This window comes from Hyla sarda, chromosome 11 (genome assembly GCF_029499605.1).
Source record: "Hyla sarda isolate aHylSar1 chromosome 11, aHylSar1.hap1, whole genome shotgun sequence".
Classification (NCBI taxonomy): domain Eukaryota; kingdom Metazoa; phylum Chordata; class Amphibia; order Anura; family Hylidae; genus Hyla; species Hyla sarda.
The window spans coordinates 95495923-95510215 of record NC_079199.1 but is presented as its reverse complement, the minus strand read 5'-3'; the positions used below and the strand labels follow the sequence as shown (position 1 = coordinate 95510215).

The window sequence follows — 14293 nt, the reverse complement described above, 5'->3', positions numbered from 1 at the left end:
GTTGTATCTGTTACATGGGTCACGTGTTGTTTTGTCGGTGAACTATCACTTTGCTTTACTTACAGACCCAAAAAGACCTACAGCTGGAGTATCTGGAAAAGTTGAAGAGCTTGGAGCTGGAAGTACCAGATCTGGTTCATGACTGCATGGCACCATTGTTTCCCTCAGAAGCCAAAGCTTTGAAAAAAGAGCCAGAAAACTGTGCCAACCGGTGGGAATTTCTATTTGCAAAACCTGACAAAACAGAATCGTCTACTGTTACAAAAACTCAAGAGGAATCAGAGACCCAGAAAGACCCATCTGCAATAGAAGCAAAAAGTGGATCTTCAGATAGCAGTCCTGCTAAGGAACCACTATCCAGAGCTGCCTCAGTGGGTAAAACACCTGCCAATGATGTATCACCAAGTGACACTTCAGCATCTTCAAATGTGGTAGAAAAGACTCCTCCAGAGGAAGTACCCACCCAATAATCCACTCTTGGCAAATTGTACCTAGTTTTTTAAGATACTCCTGTCGGCAGAATCATTTCTGTCTTTGTGATGGACAAAAAGGGTTAAACCAAAAATTTAAATTATTGTGTTTGTGATACTGGGGTGATTTATGTATGGGCAATGGGAATAGTAATATATAACTGTAGATGTTTGTGATGAAATCACGGAAATCAGGCAAAAAATGTTCATGTGAGTAAAAGTAATGAAGGGCTAAAACATGTGCATTGTTCCAGAAACAACAATATACCTGTCTGGTATTAAAGCTCTGATCGATTCAAGTTAATTAAAGAGTTATCCGGATTTTTATATACCATAATTAAATTTTGAGATTTTTAAAGGAAAAAGGTCATCCTGTTCACCCAGACTAAACCCAATACACTGGGTTATATTGTGGATGAACAGGAGACCAATGAGGGGTCACGATAAGAGGGACTCCTATACCTACCTGCACTGCAGTGATCTGTCTCTCCGAAGATCTGCTTCCATCTTCTGTAAATTGCGCGCTGGAGGCGGGCCCTCAGGCTCAATTTGAATATTCATTGTCACGGGTCACGGGAGGGTTCAGTCGGCACAGTGTTCAGCTCAGGGAAGATGTATAGCTACTATATATCCTGATCCCATAAACATAGCAGCAGCAGTATACAAATAGAACTGAGAGGGGAGGTGTATAACTACTATATATCCTGACTTCATAGAGAAAGCAGCAGTATACAGATAGAGCTAGCAGAGGTCTGTGAGCTCGCAGTAATCTAATAGGAGATGATGTCATCCTGTAGTTGAGAAAGTCAGCTGACCCAGGGCTGACCACTTCCTCTGCACTGCAATTTTCTGTGGGTCAGACTGGTTACAACATGTCCCAGTTACAGTAATGAAACAAATAATTGGAATAAAACAAATGGTGCATATGGGCGACCCCCCACCCCCCAAAAATAAACAAAAACTTGAGTGCTTAATTATCGAGCTGCAGTACCAGACAGCCCCGAAAAAATCTCAGAATACAAAATTGATGTTTACCCAAGTCCTGTTTATAAAAATGTTTATAAAACATTTGCATATTAATTTGCAGTGATCAGTGAAAAAAGTTACATGAAAACTTTCCCCTACAGATACGCAGTTGAGCAGCATAAGAGAGACTTCTGGAGCTTTCATTGCACTACCTGTACACACTAGAATTATACTATATTTTAAAATTCTGATTAGGTTGTGGCGATAACCAAAAACGTTTATATTAGATGTAAAGTGTCCATAAAAAGTTTGGGTTCTGGGTGCTATAGGACGAGTATAATAGAAAAACTATTTGTTCTACCCCTAGACAATTGTATACAAAAGTAAATAGGATATTTTTATATATGCTTTTAAAGGCTGTCAGGATGCATACAGAACACTAGAGATAAGTGGACTTACTCCATTTGTGGCAATTGCTGTAGCAAATCGTGAATCTCAAGGCTTTTGGCTGCCCGGACATGCTGAGAGTTGTAGTTTAGGAACAGCTGGAGACACCCTGGTTGGGAAACACTGCTATATTGGGTCAGGATCATATAGCTGCTCTAGATATCTGGTCTAGGGAACAAAAGCCGATACTGCCCAAAAGGTAGTTATAATCCTAGTGGCATTGGTATTAAAAAAGGGAAATAAATTGTCACCTTGTTTCAAAATGGTATTCCTCCAACATCTAAACTGGTATCAAAGAAACATGCGTTTCCCAACGTGTTTCTGTCCACACATGGTTTATATATTCATCAGGGGAACATTTATTTTACAGAAAATAATACCAGAATTTATGTACAAAAGACAGAATGAATAAACAAAAATGAAATATCACAATGTATGGCAATTAGTAATATCAAAGAAGCTTCATATAAAGCCAGGATCTGTTCCAAACTTTAAATACATACGGGGAGATTTATCAAAACCTGTGCTGAGGAAAAGCCAGTCAGTTGTCCATAGCTACCAATCAGATTGCTTCTTTCATTTTTAAAATAGACCTCTGAAAAATAAAAGAAGCCAACTGATTGGCTGCTGTGGGCTACTGGTCAACTTTTACTCTGCACAGGTTTTGATAAATCTCCGCCATAGAGTGTAATCATGTAGATAACAATTCTATCTTATTCTGTAGTCACTATACTAATACAGGACACCCAGTCGTAAGACATGACATATGTCACCTCTTATTAGTTAATAATAGTGAGCAAACAGTGATGAACTAAAGATAGCAGCAAATCCATATATTGAATGGAGGTTTATTTATTGAGTCTGTCACGAGTTCAGGAATACAACAAAAACAACAAAAGCTCAGGTGTGACTTAGTGCCAATTCACACGGCATAATTTCATTCAGAAATTCCAATGCAGCAGCCTCCCATTTTTTTCTATGTAACTTTGCTGCACCGTGCATAGCAGAAATTCCCGGGGGCAGAAAACTCTGCCATCGAAGTTAAAATTCCATACTGCGCAGAAAGAATGAACATGTTTTGTGGTATCCTCTTGGAAATGAATTGCCATCTATGGAGAGGGCGTATCACCGAGTTGTCCTAGTGCCCACTGATTTGTCGCACCTGCCACACACAGAATGTCTTCCCAGAACTTTTCCAGGCAGATAGTCTGCCATGTGAATGAGCCCTAAGGCTATGGTGCTGAGTGTTTCCAAAGAAGTGGAACTACTAGTTCCAGCAACATTCAGTAAGTCCAAAGTCTATCACTGGACTGCAAAGGATTTAAATGATTGAGAAACCAAGTGGGAAATAGGGAGTTGGCCTTCCATCTGGTATGCTAGTATCCAAGGGACTCCTATGCCTGCAATCCAGGAGCGAGACAGCTAGAACACTGCAGTGGCAGGATGATGGTCAGGTCTCACGGCCATTGCGTCACACGCGAGATATTTTGTTAATTCTGTTCCTGAATTCATGACAGACTTGATAAATCTCCGCTCAATATTGGTTTCTCCAGCGGGTCAATAACAAACTGATCCAACTTTATATTCTACATTACAGCTATATAACTCCGGTTAGATTGTGAGCAATGGGTCGCACTGACTCGGCAGCCTGTCATCGCCACCATGCGCCTAGAGCGGACTTCTAGCACCTTATGTGGGACTGCGCTTATGTTGTGCAGTTCTGGTCAGAAGTCCTGCAGCTCTTGGCCACTCATTCAACCAATCCCCCCTGCGTGATCCTCTCATTTGCTTATTCTAGGTCCTGGATGAGGAGGTGTGGCCTCACCCTGTTCGTGTACTACTTAGAGAGTCTCTTTTCCTCGCTCATAAGACTGTGGCTCTTCGTTAGATGCAGATTTATAAGAATAGGAAATATCCAGATTAGATCTATCGTGTGTGGGGTGGTTGTTGCTCTTCCCCTCTTACTCAATGTAGACCTGCTGAGGTATGGAGTGTGCGCTCCTTGATTCCTTAAAGGGTTAATCCGCTACCCAGCGTCCCAGCTTCCATGTTCACGCTTAGCTAAATCGCTAAGAAAGCGTAGTATAAAGAAGACACATAAAGGAATTTGAAGGGTTACTCCGCTCCCCAGCATCCAGAACATTGAGTTACGAACGCTGTGTGCGGGCTTCAGTGTTCACGCCCGCCCCTTCGTGACATCACGGCCTGCCCCCTCAATGCAAGTCTATGGGAAGGGGGCGTGACGGCCGTCACGCCCCCTTCCCATAGACTTGCATTGAGGGGGCAGGCTGTGATGTCAAGAGGGGGCGGGCGTGAACACTGAAGCCCGCACACAGCGTTCGTAACTCAATGTTCCTGACACTGGGGAGCGGAGTAACCCTTCAAATTCCTTTACGTGTCTTCTTTATACTACGCTCTTAGCGATTTAGCTTGTTGGTCCCCTCTCTAAGCTTCATGGGCTCCTTAATTACATAATTCATGATTGGTCATTACTGGTTTGTACTACTTGCAGGTCTGGACGTAGATGTTGATCTCATCTGTGTAGTATCTGTATCTATGCGGTTAGACGGATTTCTCATACATACTGATGCACAATGTACGTTTTAACATGCAATTGTCTACTTTGTACTGACTGTCTGACCATGTAACCGGTGTTTTTTTTTTACTGTTTCAATAAAACTATTTTTTTTTTAAATGTCCACTCGATATATGGATTTGCTGCCATCTTTAGATTATCACTGTTTGCTCACTATTATTATCTAATAAGAGGCGACATATGCTGTGTTTTTTGACCATGTGTCCTGTATTAGTATAACTATATAGTGACTGCAGAACGAGATTATACACCTTATGATAATTCATTTTTGTTTATTCAGTATAAATCCACAGCTGACCAGCACCAGTGAAAGAGGTGCCTAAAATATACCTTTTATTTTCATTCTTAAAATTAATAAAAGCAACACATATGTGAATATTGTGCTTGTATTATGTTAGAAAATACCAAGAGAAGAGAGCTGTTAAGATATATCTAGGGAGTGCTATATTGCTGAGACATAAGCACCTCCCAATTTTATTTGAGTATAATTGTTGCAACTCAAATAGTTAGAATTACTCCCTTAGTCATCCATTACTGGTGACTAGTTCACCCAACGCGTTTCTGTCGCCTTTTTAAACGACGTCATCAGGGGAGTTTAACAGAACATCAAGAGTTAATAAAAAATATATGCCAGAGTCCAATGACCCATCAGACAGTCAGAGATTACTTATAATTCCTCTCCACTACTGCCAGATATGCTCTCAATCAAAGGGGATATAACAAACCATATGGGTATGCCCCTTTAAGAATTGAAGTCCTAAGCCAGCGGGGGTTTGCCTTATAACCCTCCAGCTGGTGTCCAGTTCTGAGTCTTCATATAGAGCTAAATGGCAGCGTGCACTCTCGCAATGGCGAAGAGACCATCTGAATTTTGGTCGTCTACAGGACCATACCTGTTGTGTACAATAGGATTACATTGTTTATTCAGTCTCTATTTTGTATATTCTGGTATAGTTTTCTGTGAAATAAATTTTTTCCCCTGATGAATACATGAACCATATGTGGACAAAAAGACATTGGGAATTAACCAGAAAATACATGTTTCTTTGACACCAGCTTAGATACAATCTTTATGTCTGAGAAATACCATTTTGAAAGAAGCAGGCAATTCATTTTACCATGACAAGTGGCATAAGTGGATTCTTTAAAGGGGTATTCCAGGAAAAAAAAAACTTTTTTTTCATATCAACTGGCTCCAGAAAGTTAAACAGATTTGTAAATTACTTCTATTAAAAAATCTTAATCCTTTCAATAATTATCAGCTGCTGAAGTTGAGTTGTTGCTTTCTGTCTGGCAACAGTGCTCTCTGCTGACATCTCTACTTGTCTCAGGAACTGCACAGAGTAGAAGAGGTTTGCTATGGGGATTTGTTTCTAAACTGGGCGGTTCCTTAGACAGGTGTCATCAGAGAGCACTTAGACAGAAAAGAACAACTCAACTTCATCAGCTCATAAGTACTGAAAGGATTAAGATTTTTTTAATACAAGTAATCTGTTTAACTTTCTGGAGCCAGTTGATATATATATATTAAAAAAAAAAGTTTTTTCCTGGATAATCCCTTTAATGTCTGTCTGCTAATGATTTCGCTGTCCTCTAAGGAGGAGAGAGATATCATTGTGACTTAATTTATATATACAGAATGGTGTTGTAAGGAAAACTTTAGTTTATTTGTTGGTGCAAATAAAATTTGTTAAAAAAAATCTCCTTTTACCATTTAACAAAGCTCTGTAGATATTTCATAAGAGGTGGAAATAAACAAATGCATATATGCATCTGCCAAATGTGGGCTCACGTGGTGCCCAGGACTGAGGTCACTGAAGGAATGGTTTGTATTCTGAAGTGACTGTACACAATAAACTGGTTGATATCTCTATATCTCTGGCTTCAGATGTTTTCCCCTACTATCTGCCTTCCTATTCTCTCTTTAGGCGCAAAGTTGCAGCTTTGCAACAGCTGGAGGCACTCTGGTTGGGAAACACTGCTCTAGGCAGATGATGTCATGTAACACCTTCATCTCTTAACCCCTTAAGTTTTTCCGTTTTTGCACTTTCGTTTTTTCCTCCTTACCTTTTAAAAATCATAACCCTTTCAATTTTCCACCTAAAAATCCATATTATGGCTTATTTTTTGTGTCACCAATTCTACTTTGCAGTGACATTAGTCATTTTACCCAAAAATTCACGGCGAAATGGGAAAAAAAATAATTGTGCGACAAAATCGAAGAAAAAACACCATTTTGTAACTTTTGGGGGCTTCCGTTTCTACGCAGTGCATATTTCTGTAAAAATGACACCTTATAATTTTTCTGTAGGTCCATACAGTTAAAATGATCCCCTACTTATATAGGTTGGATATTGTCGCACTTCTGGAAAAAATCATAACTACATGCAGGAAATTTCTATGTTTAAAAAATTCCTATTTTGACCCCTATAACTTTTTTATTTTTCCACATACAGGGTGGTATGAGGACTCATTTTTTGCGCCGTGATCGGAAGTTTTTATCGGTACAATTTTTGTTTTGATCGGACTTTTTGATCACTTTTTATTCATTTTTTTTATGGTATAAAAAGTGACCAAAAATACGCTTTTTTGGACTTTGGAATTCTTTTACGTGTACGCCATTGACCGTGCGGTTTAATTAATGATATATTTTTATAGTTCGGACATTTACGCACGCGGTGATACCACATATGTTTATTGTTTATTTTATTAGGGAAGGGGTTAAATGACCTTTATTAACACTTTTTTTTTGCAGTGTTATAGCCCCCATAGGGACCTATAACACTGCACACACTGATCTCCTATGCTGATCACTGGTGTGTATTAACACGCCTGTGATCAGTGTTATCGGCGCTTGACTGCTCCTGCCTGGTTACTTTCACTTCAGACGCAGAGGTCAGCTTTGAATGCCACGTCCAAAGGGTTAATACAGGGCATCACCGCGATCGATGATGTCCTGTATTAGCCGCGGGTCCCGAATGTTGATAGCCGCCGGGACCGACGCGATATGACACGGGGACACCGCGTGATCCCGCGGGAGCCGGCGGAGGATGTAAAAATACGTCCTTCGTCGTTAAAGGGGTACTACTCTGCTAGACATCATATAAAACCAAAGGATAGAGGATAAGATGTCTGATCGCTATCTCCCACAGCACCCAGTGTTCTAAACAAACGCCGGGTTCCTGCGGCAGTGGTCGTGACGTCGCTGTCACGCCCCTTGTGACGTTACCCCACGCCCCCCTCCATTCATGTCTGAGAGGGGGTGTGACGTCACATCACAAGGGACGTGGCAGGAACCCGCCATTTGTTTAGAACACTGAGTGCTGCAGGAGATCGCAGGGGCCCCAACAGCGGGACGCCCGCGATCAGACATCTCATCCCCTATCCTAGGGGGAAACCCAAAACATATCTTCTGTGAAGAGGACTCATGTGAAATACTGCTGATAAGTCGATACAAGAAGGTAGATTTTAGAAAGATTTTGTTTCAGGTATTCTGAGTTGTAGACACTTCTATAGTGTTGTCTGTGACATAAACATTAATTTCATTTGTATGTAATAGTTGCCTTTGATTGTTGTGTAACTCTACCAAGGTATTCAAGGATGGCAGATGAATTCCCAAGAGACAGTTCTCTTACGGACTTTTTTCCATAACTTAAGTTCAGAACACACCTCAGGGGACCAATCACAGGTATGGACACCCCTGCAGCTGATCCCATCTGACGCAACCAGTGGTAGAAAATGTTTTCCTAAAATACAGGACCAACATATGAACAATTGTTAAAGGGGTACTCCGGTGTAAAACTTTTTTTTAAATGAACTGGTGCCAGAAAGTTAAAGGGGTTCTCCCTTGTTTATACTGTTTTTTGTTATTATGTTTGTGTGTTATGTGTGTATAAGTATGTGTTCTTTTATGTGTGTTGTGATTATGTATATATGTATTTTCTTACCTTTTGTGAAGATCCGGAAGCTGGCCCCTTTTTCTTCCAGCGGCTTGCTGTGTAATCTCGGCCTCCGCCATGTTGTGTTCGGTAAGTGGGATGTCGGGGGGTGTGTTCTTGCTTCTGTCCTTCCTATCTTCTGTCGTCCGAGGCGAATCTTTTCTTCCTGTTTCTTCCGTGGCTCAGCGACGAATCTGCGGCCTCTTCCGGCGCATGCGCAGGCAGTTTTTTTTTTTTACCAATAAAGTTTTTTTTGTCTAATTGACAAACAGTCTGCGCTTGCGCAAAGCTACACTATTAGCGTAGACCTAACGTACGCTACGCTGTTAGCGTAGCACTTGCGTACTCGCACATGCGCAGACAGTTTGTTTTTTTTACCTATAAAGTTTTTTGTCTAATTGACAAACTGTCTGCGCATGCGCCGGAAGAGGCCGCAGATTAGTCGCTGAGCCACGAAAGAAACAGGAAGAAAAGATTTGCCTCGGACGTCAGAAGATAGGAAGGACAGAAGCAAGAACACACCCCCCGACATCCCACTTACCGAACACAACATGGCGGAGGCCGAGGTTACACAGCAAGCCGATGGAAGAAAGAGGGGCCAGCTTCCGGATCTTCACAAAAGGTAAGAAAATACATATATACATAATAACGACACACATAAAAAAACACATACTTATACACACATAACACACAAACATAATAACAAAAAACAGTATAAACAAGGGAGAACCCCTTTAAACAGATTTGTAAATTATTTCTATTAAAAAATCTTAATCCTTTTAGTGCTTTTTAGCAGCTGTATGCTACAGAGGAAATTCTTTCACTTTTTGAATTTCTTCTTTGTGTTGTCCACAGTGCTCTCTGCTGACACCTCTGTCCATGTCAGAAACTGTCCAGAGCAGCATAGGTTTGCTATGGGGATTTTCTCCTGCTCTTGACAGTTCCTGATACGGACATCAGGTGTCAGCAGAGAGCACTGTGGACAACACAAAAAAGAAATTCAAAAATAAAAGATTTTCCTCTGTAGCAAACAGCTGCTAAAAAGTACTGGAAGATTTTTTAATAGAAGTAATTTACAAATCTTAGAGGGAAAACAGAGCAATTCGGCACAGCTTACTTCTGAACCTCTGTACTATATAGCTCAATAGCAGGTATGGCAATGAGGTGTGTGTGGTGCTCAGACTGGCGCGTAGTTAGATCCAAACAATTCTAAAGAAGAAGAAAGAAGCTGTCGGCAACTCACCAATCCCCGGTTCAGCAAACTTCTTTATTGCACATACTCACAAACTGGGTTGCCCAGGGAGAAGACATAAAGATGGCACAAGCGGGGGGGGGGGGGGGGGGGGGGTACATTAGTATGTGGACAAACATACAGAAATTACAAATACTGTGACAAACCCATCTAGGGCTCATTCACTTGAAAGGACAAAACATCCTACTAGAAGTCTTATAGTCTGCTTCCAAACATATGCTGTGTGTTGTGCAAGACTCAAACTTACGTAAACTACAGTGTTGAGTCCCGACAAAAAACTGTATGTTTGGGAAATTAATTGAACATACTAGGAGACTACATTTGGTCTATTAAAGTGAATATGGTGGCCCTGGGTACGTCATAGTACACAGCATACTTTATTGTCAATATAATTCATAAATAAACAACACTGAATTTCTGTAGTGTGAATGGGGCCTAAAAAAAAATAGACCTTCACCAGACTACAGGTGTGCATGTTTCTGACTGGGATAAGCATAAGGCTATCCTTCATATAAAGATAGGGTCAGGGACTATTGATGGGATTCAGATTATTGGGCAGACTAGATGGGCCAAATGGTTCTTATCTGCCGACACATTCTATGTTTCTATGTTAAACTGTTAGGCTATGTTCACACGCCAGAATTTTCTTATGGAAATCCTGCATGTGTTTATAGCCTTATTGGCTTTAATGGGCTTTCGCAGTCCCATTTACACTGCTGAATTTTCTCTTCAGATGTTCTGCAGCTAAAATTACGTATTCCCTGTTATGCAAAAATCTCTTTAATTTAATAATAGTCTTAATTAAATATTTGCAGAATTCTGCTGGGGAAGCCAATTGAAGTCAATGAGAATCTCTCTCTTCTCCGATAAATGCAGATATTGTGAACATTTGTACGGATTCCACACAAAATTTAAAAACGTAAGCAATGGATTATCACTTTATTCTGTGAACAAAGTATTCATGCAGAAATTACGCATGAATTCCACATAGATATGGAATTCCGCGGCCACATTATTTGCCTGGAATTCTGCATCTTTCCATGGAATTTCTGGCATGTGCACATATCCTTGCGGACTCCATGAGGGTGGCCTGAGAGTCCAACATACTGTAATGAAGTGTTTGCTTGGGAAACACTGTTCTAGTGGAACCCGTCCAACACATGCGAATAAATCGACATTTTGCAGGGTTTATTGGCATCCTATTCGCTGCACAGATGAGAGAAAGTTAACTCTGGGCATGGCATGGTGAACATTATGCTGCCTAAAACCTGGACTGGGGGGCATATACCTGGATGATTGTATAAGCCTCCGCACCTAGACTTCTATAAGGGACTGGGATGAAATCTTCAGTAAGGCTGGGTCCACACTACGTTTTGTCCCATACGGGAGCGCATACGGCAGGGGGGAGCTAAAAGCTCGCGCTCCCGTATGTGACCGTATGCGCTCCCGTATGTAATTCACTTCAATGAGCCGACCGGAGTGAAACGTTCGGTCCGGTCGGCTCATTTTTGCGCCGTATGCGCTTTTACAACCGGACCTAAAACCGTGGTTGACCACAGTTTTAGGTCCGGTTGTAAAAGCGCATACGGCGCAAAAATGAGCCGACCGGACCGAACGTTTCACTCCGGTCGGCTCATTGAAGTGAATGGCATACGGGAGCGCATACGGTCACATACGGGAGCGCGAGCTTTTAGCTCCCCCCTGCCGTATGCGCTCCCGTATGGGACAAAACGTAGTGTGGACCCAGCCTAACACTGTCATACCTTACACTAATGAAGTGGGCCACAGTGTGTAGGCTGCTACTACAAAACAAAGGCATTAAAAAGGGGTACTCCACTGGAAAAAAAAAAATATATATATATATATATATATATATTTTCCAGTGAACTGGTGCCAGAAAGTAAAACAGATTTTTAAATTACTTCTATTAAATTTTTTTTAATCCTTTCAGTACTTATTAGCAGCTTTATACTCCACAGGAAGTTTTTATTTTTGAATTTCCTTTCAGTCTGACCACAGTGCTCTCTGCTGACACATCTGTCCATTTTAGGAACTGTCCAGACTAGAAGCAAATCCCCATAGCAAACCTCTCCTGCTCTGGACAGTTCCTGACATGGACAGAGGTGTCAGCAGAGAGCACTGTGGTCAGACAGGAAAGGAAGGAAATTCAAAAAGAAAAGAACTTCCTGTGGAGCATACAGCAGCTGATAAGTACTGTAAGGATTAAGATTCTTAAATTGAAGTCATTTTCAAATCTGTTTAACTTTTAGACACCAGTTGATAAAAAATAAATAAATAAAAAAAGGTTTCAAGGGGAGTACCCCTTAAGGACGCAGGGTTTTTCCGTTTTAATTTTTTCCTCATCACCTTCTAAAAATCATAACGCTTAAAATTTTGCACATAAAATTCCATATGATGGCTTATTTTTTGCGCCACCAATTCTACTTTGCAGTGACAGTCATTTTACAAAAAAATCCACAGCGAAAAATGAAAAAAAAAAATTCATTGTGCGACAAAATTGAAGAAATGTTTTAAAATGTTGTAACTTTTGCGGGCTTCCGTTTCTATGCAGTGCATTTTTCGGCAAAAATAACACCTTATCTTTATTCTGTAGGTCCATAGGTTAAAATGATCCCCTGCTTATATAGGTTGGATATTGTCGTACTTCGGAAAAAATCATAACTACATGCAGAAAAATTTATATGTAAAAAATTCTCATTTTCTAACCCCTATAACTTTTTTTATTTTTCTGCGTACGGGCCGGTATGAGGACTCATTTTTTGAATGAGTGTTCTGAAGTTCTTATCGGTACCATTTTTGTATTGATCGGACTTTTTGATCGCTTTTTATTCATTTTTTCAAGATATAAAAAGTGACCAAAAATACGCTATGTTGGACTTTGGAATTTTTTTGTGTGTACGCCATTGACTGTGCGGTTTAATTAACAATATATTTTTATATGTGGCGATACCACATATGTTTTTTATTTACACAATTTTTTTCATGGGAAAAGGGGGGTGATTCAAACTTTTATTAGGGAAGGGGTTAAATGACCTTTGTTAACTTTTTTTTCACGTTTTTTTTTTGCAGTGTTATAGCTTCTTGCATGGATCAGCGAGATAGGGGCTCGATTGCTCAAGCCTGTAGCTCAGGCTTGGAGCAATTAAACGCCGATTGGACGCGACGGAGCACGGTAAGGGGGTCTCCGCTCGCGTCCCAGCTGATCAGGACATCGCGATTTTATCACGATGTCCCGATCAGCCCAACTGAGCTGCTGGGAAGCGTTTACTTTCATTTTTAGATGCAGCGATCAACTTTGACCCCGATTTAAACACGGGGACCGGGCGTACAGGTACGCCCTTCATCCTGAAGGAGTTAAATGGCACTGAATGGCCCACACATCTCCCAGACCTGAATCCAACTTTTGGGACAATGTGTTATAGTAAATCAGACACCACCAAAAAGTGACAAGGACTGTCCAAAAGCTCACTGAAGCCTTGATCCAGGTCTATGAGAAGATCTCCCTGAACACAATCTGCAGTATCATCAGGAGAATGCCTATATGTTGTCAGGAGTGCATATAAACATGTGAGGGGCCATTCATACTACTGAGGCATATAAGGAATTTTCGTGATGAAATTCACATAAAGTGAAGCAAATATAGCACCATGAGGGATTATATATGCGTCACCAGTCTTCCTCCTAAGGCTCCCTATTGGTAAGGCTATGATCAGTTTTTACCCCCAAGTCTTCTACGTTACCTTTACCCATGACATAGGTGACATAGAAGGTGACATAGAGAAGACTGAGAAAGAAAAATAAAGGGGGGGGATACATAAAACAAATAGAGCAATAGAGAACAACAAATAAACATTCGCCCGCACAACTCTGGTGCAAGAAGTGCATCTAGTTGGACTGTTGCCTTCTTCATTGCTTTGACAATGGTGGGGCCAAGCAGGAGGCTTGGAGAACAGGCCAATTACATCTGGGCTCAGCATTCACACCATTCTCAGGGTGGATATATATATATATATATATATATATATATATATATATACACACACACACACACAAAGTCTGTTACACCTTGCCTGTGCTTGAGTTCTTTCTGCACTAGCTCTTTTATAATTTTTTGCTTGATGTATCCTGTGGATTTTGACCCTTATCTAAGTGACTCGACTATTCTTGTTCTCCATATTTGTACTGTGAGCTCTCTAGATTTAGATTTAACCCATCTGATAACTCTTTTACCGATTGTCTGTTTATCCTGTGTTTTGTATCTAGTTCTATGCCTGTTAACCCATGGTGTCCTGACTTCCTCCCCTGACTACTGTAACAGGTTTATTATACTGGACTTTACTACGCCTTGCATAGTAGGGTAGGATCTGGTGCCATGGTTGGGGCCATACTATTAAGTAGGTGGGCACCCCAAAAGGCAGGGACAGTGGTCTGGGTGAACTCAGTGTGGCACTTTTCCCTGCCAAACATGATAACCAGATCTCCACCTAGCAAGTCTGTAATCTAGCGTCTGGCTGACCTCATTACCTCCAGATAATTATCCCATGACTGCCAGATCCCATGAAAACTGGCAAGTCTGTTTTCCATCCCAGCTATGAGACATTCC

The 14293-nt window shown here is 40.9% G+C and overlaps 1 protein-coding gene and 1 long non-coding RNA gene across 10 annotated transcripts in view; one reads left to right on the top strand and one right to left on the bottom strand.

Moving 5' to 3' along the window:
* PLCB2 (phospholipase C beta 2) overlaps positions 1-3961 on the top strand; it is a 103147-nt gene extending 99186 nt beyond the window's left edge. For all 3 annotated transcript variants that reach the window (XM_056546918.1, XM_056546916.1, XM_056546917.1), the window contains one exon: positions 66-3961. In XM_056546918.1, coding sequence (XP_056402893.1) covers positions 66-470 — 405 coding nt within the window. In that variant the 3' untranslated portion in view covers positions 471-3961. The remainder of the gene's footprint in view (positions 1-65) is intronic.
* Positions 1-14293, bottom strand: part of LOC130295794 (uncharacterized) — a 104285-nt gene that overhangs the window by 72968 nt on the left and 17024 nt on the right. The gene's annotated exons all lie outside the window — the stretch shown is intronic.